Source organism: Pantherophis guttatus, chromosome 7, assembly GCF_059756535.1.
Source record: "Pantherophis guttatus breed Tessera chromosome 7, ASM5975653v1, whole genome shotgun sequence".
NCBI lineage: Eukaryota > Metazoa > Chordata > Lepidosauria > Squamata > Colubridae > Pantherophis > Pantherophis guttatus.
The window spans coordinates 6,043,680-6,065,248 of record NC_142069.1 but is presented as its reverse complement, the minus strand read 5'-3'; the positions used below and the strand labels follow the sequence as shown (position 1 = coordinate 6,065,248).

The window sequence follows — 21,569 nt, the reverse complement described above, 5'->3', positions numbered from 1 at the left end:
AAACTGGTCATAAGTCACTTTTTTCAGTTTTGTAACTTCGAATGGCCACTAAATGAACTGTTGTAAGTCGAGGACTACCAGTATGTTGACTTTAATTAAATCACAGACACACACACACATGCCCAGCAAACCAGCATGACAGACTGAGGAATTCATGGAGTTTGTCAGAGTATATTCATGAACTGGAATAGGGCATAGCAACAGGTCAGCCAATGAGGGCTGTTTGGTAACTGAAACATAGTATTTGTTGTATAGGGCCATAAAAGACAGTTTGGAGCCTGTGCGTGGCTTAATTGTTCTGTATATAAGCTTGAGGGCAGTAGCTTTTCCATTTTGCCTCCTCCATTTTGTGCTGTGTTTATCCCAGAGATGGGTTTCAGCAGGTTCTGACCAGTTCTGGAGAACCGGTAGCGGAAATTTTGAGTAGTTCGGAGAACCGTTAGTAAATATTCTAACTGGCCCCGCCCCCATCTATTCTCTGCCTCCCAAGTCCCAGCTGATCAGGAGGAAATGGGGATTTTGCAGTACCCTTCCCCTGGATTGGGGGCGGAATGGAGATTTTACAGTATCCTTCCCCTGCCACGCCTACCAAGCCACACCCACAGAACCGGTAGTAAAAAAATTTGAAATCTACCACTGGTTTGTACTTGCTATTTCTCTTCTCTACAACGTGAAGAAACCTACAATGGTATTGTATATAAAGACATTTTCTTATGTAGTTGAATCCTGCAGAATTATTTAATTGTGTCTGATTGCGTGTGCTGCAACAAACTCTGACAGAGTTGACGTCCACCACAACTCTTAAAGTCTGGAGACTCCTTGTGTAGTGTCATGTTGTATGATTCTGCCTTAAAGGATGGAATGAATTTTTTTTTTTAATGAATATATTTCAACACGAATCCCCTGGAATTTTTTATAGAACCACAAGGAATTTCTTGGGAATCCCCAGCAGATGACATCCCGGTTTCTGATTCTCCGGTGGAACTGGAACTGAGGAAAGACATTCAAGTAGAATTGCCAAAATTAACCATCGATGATTTTTACTTGCACCGAATACTGGGGAAAGGAAGTTTTGGCAAGGTAAGGTGATGGCGAGGAGAAAAAAAACTTGATTTTTAAATTACGCAGCAGGAAGTGTGTAGTCATTTTCATAGTTCTGTCCTTTCCACTCCAAAATCCTCATTTCCTTCACTCTTGCTACTAGTATGAAGGGGTAGCTGCAGAGCTGCTAAGCCACCATTCCTCTGTTATATTGAAAAGACCCTCTGAAACAAGAGCCAGGAAGAAAGGCGAAGCCAAATTTCCTGCCAATGGGAAGCCAGCTCCCTCATAAGCTCAGAGTTGAGGTGAAGTATACAAAAAGTCCACTTTTGCCATGATTTCAAACCATTCCTGGCCCAGAAATAATTTGACTCTGCTGCCAAATATAGATAGTCCTCGACTTACAAACACAATGGAGCCCAACATTTCTATTGAGAGAGTTATTAACTGAGTTTTGCCCCATTTTACAACTTTTCTGGCCACAGTTATTAAGTGAATCACTGCTGTTCGTAAGATAGTGTGATGGTTAAAAGTCTGAAGAGATTCTCAGTCATCATCCAGGTCATGGTTGTCCCAAAGGTGCTTTTTTTCAGGCGGCAACTGGACTTTCCTGTCTTTTCTTTGAAGATGTTTCGCTTCTCATCCAAGAAGCTTCTTTAGCTCTGACTGGATGGTGGGGAATGGAAGGATTGATGCTCCTTGCAGACAGCTGGTCATTTGCATCCTTTTAGCAGGTCGTTGAGGCCACTTGGAGGTTTATCTGTGTCCTCAGGGACACGACCATCATAGTGTGATGGTTGTTAAGCGAATCTGGCTTCCCCGTTGAGTTTGCTTGACTGAAAGTCGCAAAAGGAGACACTGCAGCCATCATAAATATGAATCTGTTGTCAGTTGCATCCTAATTTTAATCACGTGACCACGGAGAAACATTGCAACGGTCACGTGAAAAATGTTCAAAAGTCACTTTTTCCCAGTGCCGTTATAATTTCCAACGGTCACTAAAATGAACGGTTGTAAGTCGAGGACTACCTGTAGACCTAACCTAAGGGTCCGTTCAGATCCACAGCGCATTGCAAACTGATATACAAAGCCCTCAGGCCCGTGTGTGCGTGAATGATCTTCCTACGTTTGTGACTTTGCCCGTCTAAGCGGCTCCTTGGTGATTATTTTTTTTTTCGCTCCAGGTTTTCCTTGTCGAACTCAAAACCACGAACCAGTTTTTCGCCATGAAAGCCCTGAAGAAGGAGGTGGTTCTGATGGACGACGACGTGGAATGCACCATGGTGGAGAAGCGTGTCCTCTCGCTGGCTTGGGAGCACCCATTTCTCACCCACGTCTTCTGTACTTTCCAAACTAAGGTTAAAAAGAGACATTAATCAATCAACCACTTTGTCCAAATCACGCAGTTACCACCACTAAAGCAGGGGTCACCAACCTTTCCGACCTCAGGGAGCACTAAATTCATAATTTTAAATCCTGTGGGCCGCTAATATGATCTGCCTAATGATCGGCTGGGTGGGCGTGGCTAGGTGGTCATGTGACTGGGTGGGTGTGGCCAACTCGATGTCACTCACATTCACATGTCTATTTGCCCCTCCCCTCCCAGCAACTCCTCGCCTCCCCGCCCGGGCTCCTTAGCGCCCCAACAGGAAGCAGTTGTTGGAGCTAAGCAGCCACCACGAGAAAGAGTTGACAAAACAGCTCAGTTCAAATTGGATCTGACCAAGAAGGAGGCTCAGTAGAAGCACCTCATTGAGGACTAGGAGCATAGGCTTTCCAAGCAGAGGGAAGACCTGCAGGAGTGCAAGGCCAGGTACTGGTGCCTGGAGGCTCAGCGGGCTGAGATTGTCAGCCAGTTCCAGGCCATGATGCAGTCCCACTGGAACAAGGCCCTCCAGCTCTTCGCCATCAGAGGCATGTTCTGTCCCCGTCTCACACACGCACACCCACAGACAGTCAATAGTGAAATAAACCAGCCGACAAAGGTTTCTCTAAGAGCAGAATTGGCAGCAACCCAGTGGCTGACTGCCAAGAGTCTTTTACTTACGAAGGGAGTGTTTTTCAAAGCCAACACACAAGAGATAAGAGAATATTCAAAAAGTCCAGCAATGCAGAGAGGTTTGTTCAATATCAGTTTTTGCTCGTCACAGCCACCACACCCCCTTTTATACCTTGTGTTGTGTGGCCAGTGACTCAGCTTAATCCCTGGCACGCCTCTTCCTCTGCTGCGCGCGCTTATCTCTGTGACGCTGTCGAGGGTCCAGCCAAGACTCATCATCATCATCATTACTGTCCACCTGCGGCTGCGTGGAAGTGCTTGGCCCCGGGCCTATCTCTTGGCCTTCGACGGACACCGGAGGCATTGCCAGAGAGGAGGGTCCTGGAGAGGGAGGCCTTGCCAACTCCTCTCCTTCACTCTCGGACTCCTCTCCTGCTGATAACACAGGCTCGGTGATCGGAGCCATAACAAGGCACCTCCCTCCAGCCTTTGCCCAAAACCCCACACCAGGAGGCCGAAGCAGACCCCAAGTTGGAATTTCTACCCCCCTCTGACCCACACAAAAAGACCCCGAAGGGGGAGACTCTCTGCAGCAACACAAACGTTCATTGCACGTATCTGTCCCAGATATGGGCCGTAGTTTGAGGACCCCTGATTTCGTGGAATATAAAAAATGCAAATAATTTTTCTGCGGACCACCAAAATTTTCTCGCGGACCATCAGTTGGTGACCACTGCATTGGAGCTTTTGCCCAAATACTAATGGTCATTCTTTTGTCCCTTGCTAGGAGAACCTGTTCTTTGTAATGGAGTACCTCAACGGAGGAGACCTCATGTTCCATATTCAGAACTGCCACAAATTTGAAATGGAACGAGCAAGGTGAGGTGGGCCTGGCTTGACTTGATGGAACAGAAGCAATCAACTAGCATAAATTTATTTACACAATAAATCCTGAATAGACTGACAGCACACTAAGCTGTGTGCCTGTAACTATAACCTCCTGTTCTTACCTAGGCTTCCTGAGACAGTAAAAAGCACACAATTAGTCCCAAAAACCCTCTTATTATTTCAACGGCTGTGAATTCTGTTCATCCACAGCCCGTGATGAGTCACAAATAGTTTGTAAAGAGTCCGACAGGCGTCTGCCACAGTCCTTCGGGATAAGGCTGATAAGCACCCACCTTTATCTCCCTTGACACGCTGCCAAAGATCTAATTGCCAGTTAGCTTTGCGAGGTCCACATGGAGCACAGAGTCAAAACGGAGCTTCGGAATTTAAACCGACTAGAACGAACAAGGTTGCTTCCTGCAAAGGCTCACGTGCCTTTGCTCCTCCTTTATGTCTTATGAGAGGGTCCAATTATCTCCAAGCCTTACTCCCGAGTCGCCCCTTTTGTCTTAACTGTTCTTGCCTTCTGGCAGCTCTGCGCATGCGCGCACTGGGAACAGGCTCCCCCTGTTCCTCTGCCTCGCTGACGTCACACTCTGGAGGCTCAGGAATCAGCACATAACTCCCAGGTGGCCCTGTCCCTGTTTCTGCCTCTGACGCATAGTCCTCGTCCGAGCCTTTCCCAGACTCCAGGACTGGCCCATGTTCCTCCTCAGCCTCCTCACCGTCCGACTCTGCTGCCAGCTCCGCAGGCTGCCGCTGGACCACAACATCTCCATCTTGACCTTTTGATGTACCTATTTCTATTCTGTGCTTTCATTATTCGATTGAGTAGACAAATAGAAACAAACCTTATTATTAATAATTATAATGAAATATCATTGTTCGTTTCACCTGAGCCAGCCAGAAAGATTCTTCTTTGGTTCTTGTTCTGATAAAAGGAATGTCTCCACATTTTGTAGGTTCTATGCTGCTGAAATTATTTGTGGGCTGCAGTTCCTCCATTCCAAAGGCATCATATACAGGTAGGGATTATTATTATTTTCTTTAAATCCTGAAATTTTGCCAGTTCCAAATAAAAGATCAGCGTACAGAGAACTTTGAGGGTTCTGTGCCAGTTCTCCTCATTGTTGCCCAAATTTGAATCACGTGACCATGGAGGGGGGATGCTGCAGCAGTCGTAAGTGTGAAAAACGGCCATAAGTCACTTTTTTCAGTGACGTTGCTACTTTGGTCATTAAATGAATAGTTTTAAGTTAAGGGTTACCTGTATTCTGTATGTTCTCCGCCTTGAGTTACAGTGATACCTTGGTACTTAACTGCTTTGAAGTCATCAAATTTGGTACCCAATGAATTTTGATGCAAAAATTTTGTCCAGGTACTCATTGTTTGATTCGTACTCAACGCACAAGCTACATGTCAGGGTTCCGATGGATGCCCTAATTATTTATTTATTTGTTTGTTTTAATTTGTATACCGCCCTTCTCCGACAGGACTCAGGGCGGTGAACAGCCAAAATAAAACAGAACGTACAAAATTTAAAAACAGTTTAAAAAATAATTAAATATTTTTGGCCACAATTTAAAACAACCCAATTAAAATCAATTCAATTTAACCGAAAACAGTGGGATCAAGCCAGCCCAGCTAGGTGAAATAAATAAGTTTTCAGGGCCCAACGAAAAGTCTGGAGGTCTGGTATTGTGCGTATCTCTGGGGGGAGGTTGTTCCAGAGGGCGGGCGCCGCCACAAAGAAGGCTCTCCCCCCTGGGGGTCGCCAGCCGACATTGTCTGGCGGACGGCACCCTGAGGAGGCCCTCTCTGTGCGAGCATACTGGCCGGTGGGAGGCTATTGGCAGAAGGCGGTCTCATAGATACCCTGGCCCTAAGCCATGGAGCGCTTTAAAGGTGGTCACCAACACCTTGAAGCGCACCCGGAAGACCACTGGGAGCCAGTGCAGCTCGCACAGGATCATGAATCATGAGCCTCGAGCCAAGCTTCAAAAGAAATCCAGTTATTTATTAGGCGCTTCACGTCAGCACATTCCAAGTGAAGCCAACTCTGGCCCCAAGTAATTTACTACCCAGGCATGACCCTGGTTCCCCCCTCCGCCCAGGATGTGTCATCAGTCACCTTCACCAAAGAAGCAATTTCTCAGGTTGTAGAGATCACTCCCCTCCAGCTACTGTGGGTAACCCTTGGAGACAGCCTTGGGAAAGATATGTCTGGAATGTGCTTTTGTTTTTTGGCTGCTGTGCTGCTTCGCTGTTTCCCATCCCCCTTGCCTATGGCAACTCGAGAACAGGCCAGGGATGCTTTGTGAGTTGACACTACAACTTGTCGGTATTGGCTGCCTTGTGACTCACTACATTATTCCTTATGGGAATAATTTGTTTGGTACACATCGTTTTTGGTGCCTCCCGGAAGCATTAACAATGAGTACAGAGATATCGCTCTACTTGCAAAAAAACAAATAAAGGTAGGATATAAATTAAATAAATAAATCGATTTTAGGAGCAGGGAATGGCAGCCACAATCGATTGGGGGATTGGAGAAGACTAAAAAAGGGACCTTTGAAGGAACAGAGCTAACCCTTCATCCTCTTTCAGAGACCTCAAGCTGGATAATGTTCTCCTCGACAAAGAAGGCCACATCAAGATTGCTGACTTTGGCATGTGCAAAGAGAACATGTTAGGCAACGCTAAAACGAGCACCTTCTGTGGGACACCGGATTATATTGCCCCTGAGGTAGGTGGGCGTGGACCTTTGTTTCTCCAAAATAAAAGAACATACAGTATAAAGAATGGTTGCTGGAATTGGGCACGTCTAGTCTAGTGAACAGAAGGACCAGCGGTGACATCAGTGGTGGGATCCTGCCGGTTCGGTGATCGCACGCACAGTTTTAACAAAACTAACCTTCCACGTTACTTCTGGGGAGTAGCATAGCTGAGGCGCGGCAATCCATTCTGCCGCGCGAATCAGCTGAGAGGGTAAAGGTAAGTAAAGAGCAGAGGTGGGCGGGTGCACCCACCTGATCGTCGGAGCTACCGGTTCACCTGAACCAGTCCGAACCGGCTGAATCCCACTCCCGGGTGACATGATAGCAGAGTTCCAGTATTTGAGGGGCTGCCACAAAGAAGAGGGAGCCAAGCTATTCTCCAAAGCACCAGAAGGCAGGACAAGAATCAATGGATGGAGACTAATCAAGGAGAGAAGCAACCTAGAACTAAGGAGAAATTTCCTACACAGTTAGAATCGGTGGAACCACTTGCCTCCAGAAGTTATAAATGCTCCAACATTGGAGGTTTTTAAGAGGAGATTGGACAACAATTTGTCTAGAATGGTATAGGGCCAGTGGTGAAATGTAAAATTTGTTACTACCGGTTCTGTGGGCGTGGCTTGGGGAGGGGTAATATGACTGAGTGGGCGTGGCCAACTTTTTTTTAAAAAAAAAACTTTTAAAACCATTTTTTCTACAACCTCTTCGGCTGAGCCACTGAGCCACCTAACCAGGCTCACTTAACAACGATGGCAAGAAAGGTCATGAAAGGGGACAAAATTCACTTAGTAACTGTCTTGCTTAGCGCAGCAATATGAAGCCCAGTTGTGGCCATATGTCGAGGACTACCGTCCTTCTTTAAGCTTCCTTTTGTTTGTTTTTCAACTCTCCCTTCTCTTTCCCATTGGCAGATTCTTCTTGGGCAGAAATACAACATGGCGGTTGATTGGTGGTCCTTCGGGGTCCTTCTGTACGAGATGCTGATTGGCCAGTCCCCCTTCCATGGCCAGGATGAAGAACAGCTCTTCCAGTCCATCCGCATGGACAGCCCATTCTACCCCCGCTGGCTTGACAAGATTGCAAGGGACCTCTTAGTAAAGGTGAGGTTGGGAGATTCCATTATACCAGAACGGGGGTGTTTCCAGTTTGAATATCCCATCCATCCAGTTTTGGTTGCCGTGTGATCTGTCCCCGTCCCCACACACACACACACAGCCAGCCGAGGGTTAAGGAAACACTTTGGAACGCACCCAGTTCTTATCTCCGACTTGGCAGCGATAGACACACCGTCTGCCAAGGGACTTTATTTGCACAAACAGACAGATAAAATACGAACGTTCAAGAAAGTCCAAACAGAAATAATATTCCTCCCAGCAGTTCCGGACGAGGCTTTAGTGACTCCAAGGTTTTGCTTTGTTCGTCACAAAAGATCCTTGACCACCACTCTCTATTATATAGTCTCTGGGGTGTGGTCTCTGGGGTGTGGTCCAGTGACTCAGTGCTAATCCCTAGCACGCCTCCTAAACTGCTGCAAACGTTTATCACGCCTTCGGAGGCGTGCGTCCAGGAATGATGTCTCATTATCACTTTGACTGGAATCAGCTGTCTCCTCTCCCTCGACCGGCACTTGAGACAATGCCAGAGGGGAGGGGCCTGGAGAGGGAGGCCTGGCTGACTCCTCTTTCTCATGCTCGGAGCTTTCTTCCTCCGATGGGACAGGCTCAGAGGGCGGGGCCACAACACCGTGATGTAAAAAAAATGTGGAGACTCTAGAAAGAGTGCAGAGAAGAGCAACAAAAGTGATTACGGGACTGGAGGCTAAAACATATGAAGAACGGTTGCAGGAACTTGTTGTGGCTCCGTTACCTGAGCCTGTGTCATCGGCAGGAGAGGACTCCGAGAGTGAAGGAGAGGAGTTGGCAAGGTGTCCCTCTCCAGGACCCTCCTCTTTGGCAATGCCTTCGGTGTCCGCCGAAGGGCAAGAGATAGGGCCGGGGCCAAGCATGTCCACACAGCCACAGGTGGACAGTGATGAGAGTAATGAGTCTTGGCTGGATCCACGCCAGCGTCGCAGAGATAAGCGCGTGCAACAGAAGAAAAGGCGTGCCCGAGATTAGTCTGAGTCACTGGACCACACCCCACAGGGTATAAAAGGGAGCATGGTGGCCAGTCAAACCTTGTGACGAACAAAGCTGAAAACTTCCACGCCATTCTGCATTGCCGGACTTTTGCTATAGACTTTGCTGGATTATCTCTGGACTTGATTGACTCTGTAATTATTGAGCTGTTTCTTTTGATGTACCAGAAGCAGGGAGAAGTTATTTCTCCTCTTCGTAAGTAATAAACTCTTGGCAGGCAGCCACTAGGTTGTTGCCAAGTTCCGTTATCATAAGGAAAAGGATTTTGCCGGCTGGTTTAGTCTTTAACTCTTGGACGTCTGTTGGTGTGTGTGCGTGTGGGACGGGGACAGAACAGAACTGGGTGTGTCCAGTTTAATGAAAAGAAGGACTAGGGGAGACATGACAGCAGAGTTTCAAATTTTGAGGGACTGCCACAAAGAAGAGGGAGTCAAGCTATTCTCCAGATACAGATTAACAGAATTGGAAGGGACCTTGTAGGTTCGCACCGGTTCGCAAGAACCGGTAGTAAAAATTTGTAGTAGTTCGGAGAACTACTCCGGTAATAACATTGGCTGGCCACGCCCCCGAACTGGTCCCCGGCCCGGTTGCTGCTTGCTTACCCTGCCCACCTCATCAGACTTAACAAATGTCTCGTTTCAGAATAGAAATTTTGGGCTCAATTGTAGTCGTAAGTCATAAGTCAAGAACTACCTGTACTTCCAGTTTTCAGGAAAACAGTGCCCTGTTTTAACAACTGTGGGTGTCAGCGTTCAACGCTGGCATAGAGAGAGCAGAGGAGAGCGAAAGATACAACTCTGAAACTTTTGCCTGCTAAATCCCTTTGAAGCCCGGTTGTCGTGGAAATGAGGGGAGGGGGCAGATTCCTGGGAAATGACGAGGAAAAGAAGTCTGAAGAATGACTTGGAAGACAGCCAATGAGAAGCAGAGATTTGGGGATCGGAAAGGGAGGGATTGGGAGGCAAAAGGTCAGTCTTGTCCGCGCGGAGTCATGATCCGGTGGCTGAGCTCAATTAAAGAAAGATTTCCTTAAAGATTGGCAGTTTGGAAATTCATTTAATTTTGAGATAGCACCGCAGTCTGACAGTGGGATTGGCTTAACAACCACCATTTTTTAAAAAAGGTTTTAATATGAGATTGATCATGTGACTGGCCCATTTTTATTTATTTTTTTACAACTATCACCCCTTACGACCATGGTGGAAGGTTCCATTATGGTCATAATTCGAGGACTACCTAAATTCTTTACCTTAAGTTCTAAAGAGAAGGTTTTCTCGTTCTTTAAAGCCATTTGCTAGTGAGGGAGCAAATGTTTCACATACCCTTTATCCATTTTCTTAACGCTTCGATCTTTTGATTTGTAGCTTTTCGTTAGAGAACCGGAGAGGCGGTTGGGAACCCAAGGGAATATTCGACAGCATGCCTTCTTTCAAGATATCACTTGGGAAGCTTTGGAAAGAAAAGAGATTGACCCGCCTTTCAAGCCTATCGTGGTGAGAATCGTTCCTTTGACTCTCTTAATTTCTCTGAATAACTTCCTGAAGCCACAGTTAATTTAATTTTAATTTTTTTTGTGCGTTTATTCCAGGGGTGAAATGTAAAATTTGTTACTACCGGTTCTGTGGGTGTGGCTTGGTGGGGGGGGGTTTAATGTGACTGGGTGGGCGTGGCCAACTTTTTTTTAAAAAAAAACTTTTCAAAGCATTTTTTCTAATGCTTTGAAAAGTCTCTGCCAATCAGGCAACTCAGCTGGGATCGTCAGAGACTTTTCAAAGCAATTTTTTTACCACCTCTTTGGCCAAGAGGTTGCAGAAAAAAAATGCTTTGAAAAGCCTCTGATGATCCCAGCTGAGCCGCGGGATCATCAGAGGCTTTTTTTTTTAACTTTTAAAAGCATTTTTTCGGCCGAAGAGGTTGTAGAAAAAATGCTTTTAAAAGTAAAAAAAAAAAAAGCCTCTGATGATTGTGCGGCTCAGCTGGGCATGGAGGGGGGGGCAGGGATTTTTGCTACCGGTTCTCTAAACCACCCGCCTCCATCGCTACTGGATCGGGCGATCCAGTCCGAACCGGGAGCATTTCACCCCTGCTTTATTCCATTCAGATAGCATTCCCCCCATTTACACGTAGTCCTCGATTTACATCCGTGCATTTAATTACAACAGCACTGAAAAAAAAATACAGGCAGTTCTCGACGTACGACCACATTGGAGCCCAACGTTTCTGTGGTTAAGCGAGACATTTGTTCAGCGAGTATTGCCCTGCTTTCCGAACTTTCTTGCCACAGTTGTTAAGGATAAGGATAATTTTATTTCTATACCTCCCCTCTCCCGAAGGACTCGGGGCGGTGTACAGCCAGGTAAAAACACAATGCAAATATCACAATTTAAATTTAAAAAATTATTAAAAGTATTACATTTAAGGCCAATTAACTAAAAAACCCAACAATTTAAGAATTCCAAATTTAAAACTCAATTATGAAGCTAGCCCTGCCTGTCGGAAGAGCAGGGTCTTAAGAGCACAGCAGAAAACTCGGAGGTCAGAGATCTTGCGTTAAGTGAATCACCACAGGTTGTTAAGTGAATTCGGCATTCCCCCGTTGATTTTGTTGGTCAGAAGGTTGCAAAAAGCGAAACTACACATTGGGACACTGCGACCGTCATAAATATGAAGCGGTTGTCAAGCATCCGAATTCTGATCACATGACCACGGGGCTTCTGCAATGGTCGTAAGTGTGAAAAATGGTCACAAGTCACTTTTTTCAGTGCCGTTGTAACTTTGAACCGTCACTAAATGAACTGTTGTAAGTCGAGGACTACCTGTAACTTATGTGCATTTTTCACACTTACGGCCGTTGCAGCATCCCCGTGGTCACATGATCAACATTCAGATGCTTGGCAACTGGCATGTACTTATGCCTGTTGCATTGTCCCAAGGTCATATGATCCGCTTTTGACAAGCAAAGTCCATGGAGACGCCCGATTCACTCAACAACCGTGTTATTAACTTAACCACTGCAGTGATTCACTTAAGAACGGTGGCATAAAAGAACATAAAACGGGGCAAAACTCACTGAACAATTCTCTCGCTTAGCAACAGAAAATGTGGGCTCAATTGTCATAAGTCGAGAACTACCTGTAGTTCAGTTTTGCTATGGGGAAACCAAGTTATTGGGTTATCATAATTGGGTAAATCAGGCCATCACATTTCAACTGTAACTCAGTTTATCTGTGGTCTCGGCAAATTACATAGCCTAATTTTTTGTGCAACAGACAAAATGAAGAGTTTTTAAATTATGTATTTATATTGATACGGCATCCATCTCATCAATGCAACTCTGCACAGCTAAGAAAAATTAAAATACAATATAAATACATCCAATGCTTTAAAAAGTACTATTCGCACTCAGATGTCTATGGAGAGTCTCAATCATCCAGTCATGATTGTCCCTAAGGTGCTTTTTCAAAAGGCAACTGGACTTTCTTTGTTTTTACTTGAAGACATTTCACTTCTCCTCCAAGAAGCTTCTCCAGTTCTGAACCGAACTGAAGAAGCTTCTTGGACGAGGAGTGCAACATTTTCAAGCAAAAACAAAGTCCAGTTGCCTTTAGAAATAGCACTTTTGGGACATTCCTAGCCAGGTGTTTACTACCCAGGGGGAAAAAAAAAGTTACGTTCTGGGTGCGAATTCATACAATTGGCTTAACCACATCAAATCAGGTCCTAGCAGATGCCTTCACACAATACGCTAAGTTTAGTTAACCTTAACCTTGGTAAATTTTCCTCTAACTGCAAATCCAACTCACCTATGGTTTTTTTTTAATGCAAACCCACAACACAAGAATTTAATAACCAGGGTAAGTATCTGCAAAGATCAGGCAGTGTGTGAGAGTGGCTTATATGTGCATGCCACTTGATCGTGCAAATGCTACTCTACTCTACTCTACTCTACTCTACTCTACTCTACTCTACTCTACTCTACTCTACTCTACTCTACTCTACTCTACTCTACTCTACTCTATTCTTTGCATTCCTAGAGTGGCTGCATCTTCTTTCTAAAGATTGTGGAAGACTTTCTACATTTCTCCTCAGAAATTATGTGACAAGGGCACAGGTTACTGCTATTTTTCCAATCCTGTCTTTTTTTAAAAAAAGCTCAGAGGCTTCATCTTCAGATAAATCTCCCTCTTTATTTGCTCCTCGAGAGGAGTTTTCTCCTTTGTCTGGGTCTAACGCCACTTTCTCTCTCTTTCTCCTTGAAAGAAATCGCCAGGAGACTGCAGCAACTTCGACAAGGAATTTCTCAACGAAAATCCCCGCCTCTCCGTCGGAGACCGGACCCTCATCAACAGTATGGACCAAAACATGTTTAGGACTTTTTCGTTTACCAACCCCATCATGGAGAAATTGCTATCCTGAGGAATGACCTACAATAGAGGCATCCTTTAAGCCAACCCAGAGACAGTGGGACGTGACTGCCAGGGCTGGTTTGCACCTCTGTCTACATCTTCCCTACTCTGAACTTGCAACTTTTGAGAGTGCAAAAATTGGTGGGATCCTTGCACTCTGTGTCTTCTCGTTCACCGGGCAACCAGGAGGATAGGAGGACCTGCTTTGAGAAGAAGACTTGAAGTGTTTCTGACCCAGCTCCCCAAACACGACAAATCCTCTGCAGTGAACTTAAAAGATTCCTTTCTTAGGAAAATGCCGGCAGCCCCGGTAAAAAGTTTCTCTCTCAGGCTAACAAGTCTGTCCATCCGGAAGATGAATAGTTATTATTATTATTATTATTATTATTATTATTATTTATGGAATTTGTATACCGCCCTACTCCCGAAGGACTCAGGGTGGTGAACAGCCAGATAAAATACATATAATACAAATGTTAAAAAACCATTAAAATACAATTAAATAATTGGCCCGGAAAACGAAATTTAAAACACCCCAAATTCATAAAACAAATTTAAAATTGAAGAATTTTAAAAGTTTAAAAAGTTTAAAAGAGAGGTTTGGCCAGGCCGGCCTGCTGGAAAAGAAATGTTTTGATGGCACGGCGAAAAGCGCGCAGGTCCGGGATCCTCCGTATCTCCGGGGGGAGCTCATTCCAGATGGTGGGTGCCCCCACAGAGAAGGCTCTCCCCCTGGGGGCCGCCAGTCGACATTGTTTGGCCGACGGCACCCTGAGGAGCCCCTCTCTATGGGAGTGTACTGGTCGGTGAGAGGCTACTGGTGGCAGAAGGCGGTCTCGTAAATACCCCGGTCCTAAGCCATGGAGCGCTCTAAAGGTGGTAACCAAAACCTTGAAGCGCGCCCGGAAGACCACCGGGAGCCAGTGCAGCTCGCGCAGGAGGGGGGTCACATGGGAGCGCCCCGTCGCTCCCATAACCACCCGCGCGGCCGCATTTTGGACCAGCTGGAGCCTCCGGGTGCTCCTCAAGGGGAGCCCCATGTAGAGAGCATTGCAGTAGTCCAGGCGGGAAGTGACGAGGGCATGAGTGACTGTATTTAACGAGTCCCGATCCAGAAAGGGAAGCAACTGGCGAATCAGGCGAACCTGATAAAACAGTTGTCTGCCACATCTATCCATCTCCACCCCCTGCCTGTTATCCCCAGAGCTAGGGTGGGGCTTCGCTAGCAGCGGTGGCTCTTCCTTCCCCAGGACCGGCCCATAGATTTCCACTGCTCTCCTCTCCTCTGCCTTCTGTGCATCAGGCACTGGACCCAGCTGTTCCTCCTCTTCCTCATCAGCCACCTCCAGACCTGGAGGCTGTGACTCTCCATCTGAGGGCTGACAGACGGCCCAGGCTCCGCCTCTCTCTCTCTCTCTCTGACAGATCCATTCCCTCTCCCCCCCCCTCCCCCGGAGCTCTCAGGTTGCCTGGATGCTGACCCTGACTCCCACGGCTCCTTCTCCTCATCCGATTCGGCTGTTGGAGGGGCCGCCGGCCAGCAGGCCACAACACTCCCAAGACTGGAATTATAATTGCACAGATTTTGCAAATCTGCAGACCTGTTCTCTGTTTTCCCCACTGGGAAAAAAACAACAACAACAGGTCGTCTTTGAATCTGTATGTGGGATTCCTTTGAACGACTGTTATTTCACATTATATGAGCCGAGGTGGCGCAGTGGTTAGAATGCAGTACTGCAGGTGACTTCTGCTGACTGCCGGCTGCCTGTAATTTGGCAGTTCAAATCTCAGCGGCTCAAGGTTGACTCTGCCTTCCATCCTTCCGAGGTGGGTAAAATGAGGACCCAGATTGTTGGGGGCAAGAGACTGACTCTGTAAACCGCTTAGAGAGGGCTGTAAAAGCACTGCAAAGTGGTATATAAGTCTAAGTGCTATTGCTATTGCTATCTCCTGTATCCACTGTTTTTCCTTCAGTGGCTAGAAAAACTGGATTGCGGTGTTTTTGAGTTGTGAATATGGATTGGGGTTTTTTTTCCCACATTAAAAATGTTTATTTGTGATGTTTGTACAGTGTAATAAAGAACAGTCATCCATTAAAAAGCATCTGTCAAGTCTTTGATCATTCATAACCACTATGGAGAATTATTTTATGTACAATTTTGACACCTATTCCTTTCAGCTCTCCTGACCCAGAGTTTGCCTTCCAGTTCATTCTATTTGTTATGCTTCCGTTCTCCAATGGAAGATTTTGGGATCGTTGTAAATCAGCTTGATTAAACACGAGCATCATATCCAGTGATGGGATTCAACTTCTTTAACAACCGGTTTTCTGTCCTAATGATTTCTTCCAACAACCAGTTTGCCAAACTGCTCAGAAAGTTAACAACCGGTTCTCTCGAAGTGGTGCGAACCGGCTGAATCCCACAACTGATCCATATCCAGTGGTGGGTTTCAAATTTTTTTTACTACCGGTTCTGTGGGTGTGGCTTGATGGGTGTGGCATGGCTTGGTGGGCGTGGCAGGGGAAGGATACTGTAAAATCTCCATTCCCTCCCCAATCCAGAGGAAGGTTACTGTAAAATCTCCATTCCCTCCCCAATCTAGAGGAAGGTTACTGCAAAATCCCCATTTCCTCCCGATCAGCTGGGACTTGGGAGGCAGAGAATAGATGGGGGCGAGGCCAGTCAGAATTTTTACTACCAGTTCTCCAAACTACTGCTCTATATTATCAACTACTCGGCTACTTCTGATAAGGTGGCTGTTGAGTAGCAGACATGAGGCAGCATCCATCCTGTGGTTTCCTGCTGACTCGCTGCATAGCAAAAACCACAAATGCCGTTGCAACGCACCGTACTTCTGTTCAATGCAGCGGCTTGACCTACATTTAGCATCGGTGGTTGCAGAGGTGTGATTGAAATGAATCTCACATCGCTTTCCTTTAACTCTGCTGCCACGGATATGGTCAGGTCTGCAAAGCAACAGGTGCTTTGTTACCTCCATAAATGGCTTTATTGTGCAAGGGGGAGAATAGAGAGCCAGGTTGGTCTAGTAGTGGTTAAGGCACCAAGCTAGAAAGAGGGAAACTCTTGAGTTTATTTATTTATTTATTTATTTATTTATTTATTTATTTATTTATTTATTTATTTATTTAATGGGACTTGTATGCCGCCCTATCTCCACAGGACTCAGGGCGGCTGTTCTGTCCCCGTACCTCACACGCACCCCCACAGATGGCCCGAAGTTAATAAGCCACACGATAAAACTCTTTGATGATAAAGCTGGCAGCAACCGAGTGGCTAGCTGCCAATTCAGACTTTACTCACACAAAACAAAGATTAGACTGTCAGCATTCCGATAAAACAAGCAGAGTGTCAACAATACAAGGATTAATCCAAATGCAGTCCGATAAAGCAGGCAAAGTCCAGTAACACAGAGATCATGGAGTATTTCCAGTTTTTGCTCGTCACAAACTGAACCGGCCATCACACCCACATTTATACCCTGTGGGGTGTGGTCCAGTGACTCAGCTAATCTCTGGCATGCCTTCCCTTCTGCTGTGCACGCTTCTCCCTGCACCTCTGTCATGGGTCCAGCCAACACTTATCTTCTTCATCGCTGTCCACCTGTGGCTGCGGGGACGTGCTTAGCTCTGAGCCTATCGTTTGGCCTTCGGTGTCCTCTGGAGGCATTGCCAGAGAGGAGGGTCCTGGAGAGGGAGGCCTTGCCAACTCCTCCCCCTCACTCTCAGAGTCTGCATCTGTCGATAGCCCAGCTCAGGCAACAGAGCCACAACAGCGGCTCACAACAATTAAAACAGAACAAACAAACCATTAAAACAGAAGTCCAAATTAAAATTTAAAAAATTCAATAACACCCAGATTAAAACCCCAATCAGTCCAAGGCGGCCAGGTGAAATAGCCAAGTTTTCAGCCCACGGCGGAAAGAGCGAAGGTCGGGGGCCACCCGGAGCTCCAGAGGGAGTTGATTCCAAAGAGCGGGTGTGCCCACAGAGAAAGCTCTCTCCCTGGGGGTCGCCAGCCGACACTGTCTGGCAAACGGCACCCTGAGGAGGCCCTCTCTGTGGGAACGCACCAGGCGATGGGAAGCTGTTGCTGGCTGCGGATGGTCTGCCAAATATCCCAGGCCTAAGCCATGTAGGGCTCTATAGGTCATCACCAGCACCTTGAATCTCACCCGGAGGGCAACTGGCAGCCAATGCAAGTCGCGCAGGAGAGGTGTAACATGGGAGTGTCGGGACACTCCCATCACTACCCGCACAACCGCATTCTGCACCAGCTGAAGCCTCCGAGTGGTCTTCAGGGGCAGCCCCATGTAGAGAGCATTGCAGTAGTCAATACGAGAGGTGACAAGTGCATGAGTGACCATGTGTAGGGCATCTCGGTCCAAGTAGGGGTGCAACTGGTGCACCAGGCGAACCTGGGCAAATGCCACCCCCCCCCCGGTCACGGTCGTTACATGATCTTCCAAATTTAACCATGAATCCAGGAGGACGCCCAGGTTGCGCATCCTATCTACAGGGGAGTTAAGAGTCCTACCTTAAGCATGAAAGCCAGCTGGGTGACTTTGGAGTTTGGACCAATCAGGAAGGGGAGGAGGCGGGGGAGGAGGAGGAGGAAGAGGAGGATTGTGGGGTCCTTAGTGCTCTCCGAGCATGGTTGTTTTCTTGCAGATGTTTTATGACCCAACTAGGTAACATCATCAGTGCTTGAAGAGAGTGGGGTATTCAGGGAGGAGGAGGAGGAGGAGGAGGAGGAGGAGGAGGAGGAGGAGGAGGAGGAGGAGGAGGAGGAGGAGGAGGAGGAGGAGGAGGAGGACTGTGGGGTCCTTAGTGGTCTCTGAGTGTGGTTGTTTTCTTGAAAACATTTCCAGACCCAGCTAGGTAACATCATCAGTGCTTGAAGAGAGTGGGGTATTCAAGGAGGAGGTAGATTGTGGGGTCTTTGATGCTTAGTTGTTTTCTTACACACATTTCATGACCCAACTAGGTGCCATCATCAGTGCATATATAGGGTGTGAGGTTTGTTTATATACATGTAGTTTGACCTTGTCAGTATTTTTTTTTAAAGTAGTTTTTATTGAATATAAATATTAAAAAAGACATACGTAACATATACACAACAAACATTTATACAACATATACACAAAAAGAGTATAATTTCTTCTTAAGCATTTTTTCAGAGTGACATTCTACAATTCTACTTATGATATATTCCTTCACCTCTCCTTAATCTAATAACATTTTTTATTATATATATATATTATAATATTTCCCCCTATATTTTTTGTATATAACTGTCTGACAGGTCCAACAGAGAGAAAAACAGTCTGCTAGTGCCTCCTAGTGGACAACAAGTGAATAAAAAACATAGTAGTACAAAGTTATAACTACCACCCCCACCAGAGGTGGTATTCAGCCGGTTCGTACCGGTAGCGGAGATCGTGGGTAGGCCCGACCACCCGCCGTGGCTCTATGCCGTCCCATTTAGGGACATTTTCGACATGACGGGCGCATGTATTATTCATAGTTTCTACACATCTAACTGTTCTAGTATACTATGTTACGCTCAGGGGTGGTATTATTTTCCCGACCAGTTCGCAAATGTGAGCATGTGTGCCGTCCATGCATGTGCCTGGCCTTCCACACATGCCCTTTGCTGGCACGCGCACCTTTTGTGCATGCGCCTGGCCTCAGAAATGTGCCTAAATAGGATGGCATAGAGCCATGGCAGATAGGCAGATCCACCAGCAATTTCCGCTACTGATTCGAGCAAACCGATCCGAACCGGCTGAATACCACCTCTGTTTACACTAACTATGTTACCTGTTCAACTTATTATACAGATAGTCCTTGACTTATAACCATTTGTTTAGTGACCATTCTAAATTACAATGGCACCGAAAAGAGTGACCTATGACCGTTTTTCACACTTACGACCGCCGCAGCATCCCCGTAATCACATGATCAAAATTTAGACGCCTGGCAACTGACTCATATTTATGAAGGTTGCAGGAACCCGGAGTCACACAATCCCCTTTTGCAACCAGCAAAGTCAAGGGAGAAGCCGGATTCGCTTAACAACTGGGTTGCTAATTTAGCGACTGCAGTGGTTCACTTAACAACGGTGGCAAGAAAGGTCGTAAAATGGAGCAAAGCTCACTTCACCACTGTCTCACTTGGCAATGGAAATTTTGGTCTCAGTTGCGGTCATAATCGAGGAGCAGCTGTAGAGATAGTCCTCTACTTATGACCTGTCACTCAGCGATCATCCAAAGTTACAACAGACCACTCAAAAGATACTTATGACCCAGTTCCAAAATTTAATGGCTGCCTCCCCTCCCCTCCACACACCATCAAGTGATAGTAATTTAGGTGTTAAGCAATTGGCCCACATTTATATTTATATAACCAGCAATTTCAATGCTTTTGCTTTCAACAGTCATTGACTTCCACCTTTCAGCAAAAAAAATGGGTTTGTTTAATGACCGTGGCAGTTTAATGATTCGCTTAACAACCATGGTGATTTGCTTAATGACCACCACAAAAAAAGTGTCATAAAATCGGCTTGGTCATGTTGGGTGATTCACTTTATGACGGTCGTGACTTACGACCGGCATTTTTTGCATAAGGAAGGGAAGCGCCGTTCCAAATTAATGTGCGTTAAGAGGCACAGACGTCCTTTGCTCATCGTTTTTCCAAACCCCACTTTGAACTCCATTCAAGATAAGCGGCTTAGGTAAAGAGTAAAGGTAAAGGTTCCCCTCGCGCACATGTGCTAGTCCTTCCTGACTCTAAGGGACGGTGCTCATCTCTGTTTCAAAGCCGAAGAGCCAGCGCTGTCCAAAGACATCTTCGTGGTCATGTGGCCAGCATGACTCAACGCCAAAGGCACACGGAGTCCTGTTACCTTCCCACCAAAGGTGGTCCCTATTTTTCTACTTGCATTTTTTACCTGCTTTCGAACTGCTAGGTTGGCAGAAGCTGGGACAAGTCACGGGAGCTCACCCTGTTACGCGGCACTAGGGATTCGAACTGCTGAACTGCTGACCTTTCGATCGACAATCTCAGCGCCTTAGCCACTGAGCCACCACATCCCTCAAGTGGCTTATAAACAGTTTATCAATTCAAAATAAATCAAAGAAACAAGACTGCCCCAAATTTCCCGGGAAAAAAAACACACCATACTAAAAAAAGTGCTGTGGAAGGAGCGGTGGGGGAAATGGAGATTTTCCTTTGACAAAGAGGCTTCTTCTCGTCATCTGAGACTCACACTCACAAAAATCACTGTTGCACCCACACTGCTCTTGCTGTAATCTCCTGATTCACAAACTGTAATTCTATGATCAAACCACTAGGTGGCAGAGTTGTCTATTGGACGTAGAATAACTTTGTCACTTTAAGATGTACACTAATCCACATATACAGTCGTGGCCAAAATTGTGGAAACCTTTTGGGGAAAGTGTATTTTTGAGGTTTGATGGCTAATAACACCACTTTTTTTCTGGAGTTTCAAGATCATCCTATTCCACTGCTGGAATGGCCTGGGAATAGCCCAGACCATTATCCAATGGAAAATCTATGGAGCTGGCTAAAGAAACTTGATACCATATTTCCCCGAAAATAAGACCCTGTCTTATACTTTTTTGAACCCTGAAAAAAGCGCTTGGCCTTATTGCCAATTATTAGGGGATGTCTTATTTTGGGGAAAACAGAGTAATCAGAAGCGACCCAGCAATAAAACCCAGTTAATAGAAGCCATCATTCATTCTTGGTTTCACATTATAACAGCTGCAGAACTAAAAGACTTGGTTCACTCCATGGGAAGACGTTGTAAGGCCGTCATTCATGCTAAAGCTTACACAACTATTAACTGACATGGTGATAATTTTTGTATATCTCATTTTTTCTATGGTGATCATTTTTGAATATCTCGTTTTTTCTACGTGTTTCAGTTTTTGTTTTGTTTTTTTTAATTTGATTTATATGCCGCCCTTCTCCGGAGACTCAGGGCGGCTTACAGTGCGTTAAGCGATAACCTTCATACTTTTGTATATTTTATACAAAGTCAGCTTATTGCCCCCACAAACTGGGTCCTCAATTTACCTACCTTAGAAAGGATGGAAGGCTAAGTCAACTTTGAGCCTGGCAAGATTCGAACTTACTTTAATTGCAGACAGCTGGTGTTAAATTACAGTGCCTTGTCTGCAGAGCTATCCAGGCTTCATATAAAGTTTTCTTCTTTACACTGTAACTGCTATTCTAATAGCAAATCCTTCCTAAATGTGACTGCATTACATTCTT

General features: G+C 46.0%; 1 protein-coding gene across 1 annotated transcript in view; it reads left to right on the top strand.

The window, feature by feature from the left end:
* Nucleotides 1–13,603, top strand: part of PRKCQ (protein kinase C theta) — a 56,212-nt gene extending 42,609 nt beyond the window's left edge. The window contains exons 11-18 of the mRNA XM_034436643.3: nucleotides 920–1,080; nucleotides 2,226–2,399; nucleotides 3,828–3,919; nucleotides 4,891–4,953; nucleotides 6,536–6,674; nucleotides 7,617–7,805; nucleotides 10,208–10,336; nucleotides 13,104–13,603. Coding sequence (XP_034292534.2) covers nucleotides 920–1,080; nucleotides 2,226–2,399; nucleotides 3,828–3,919; nucleotides 4,891–4,953; nucleotides 6,536–6,674; nucleotides 7,617–7,805; nucleotides 10,208–10,336; nucleotides 13,104–13,259 — 1,103 coding nt within the window. The 3' untranslated portion in view covers nucleotides 13,260–13,603. The remainder of the gene's footprint in view (nucleotides 1–919; nucleotides 1,081–2,225; nucleotides 2,400–3,827; nucleotides 3,920–4,890; nucleotides 4,954–6,535; nucleotides 6,675–7,616; nucleotides 7,806–10,207; nucleotides 10,337–13,103) is intronic.
* The last annotated feature ends 7,966 nt before the right edge of the window (nucleotides 13,604–21,569 follow it).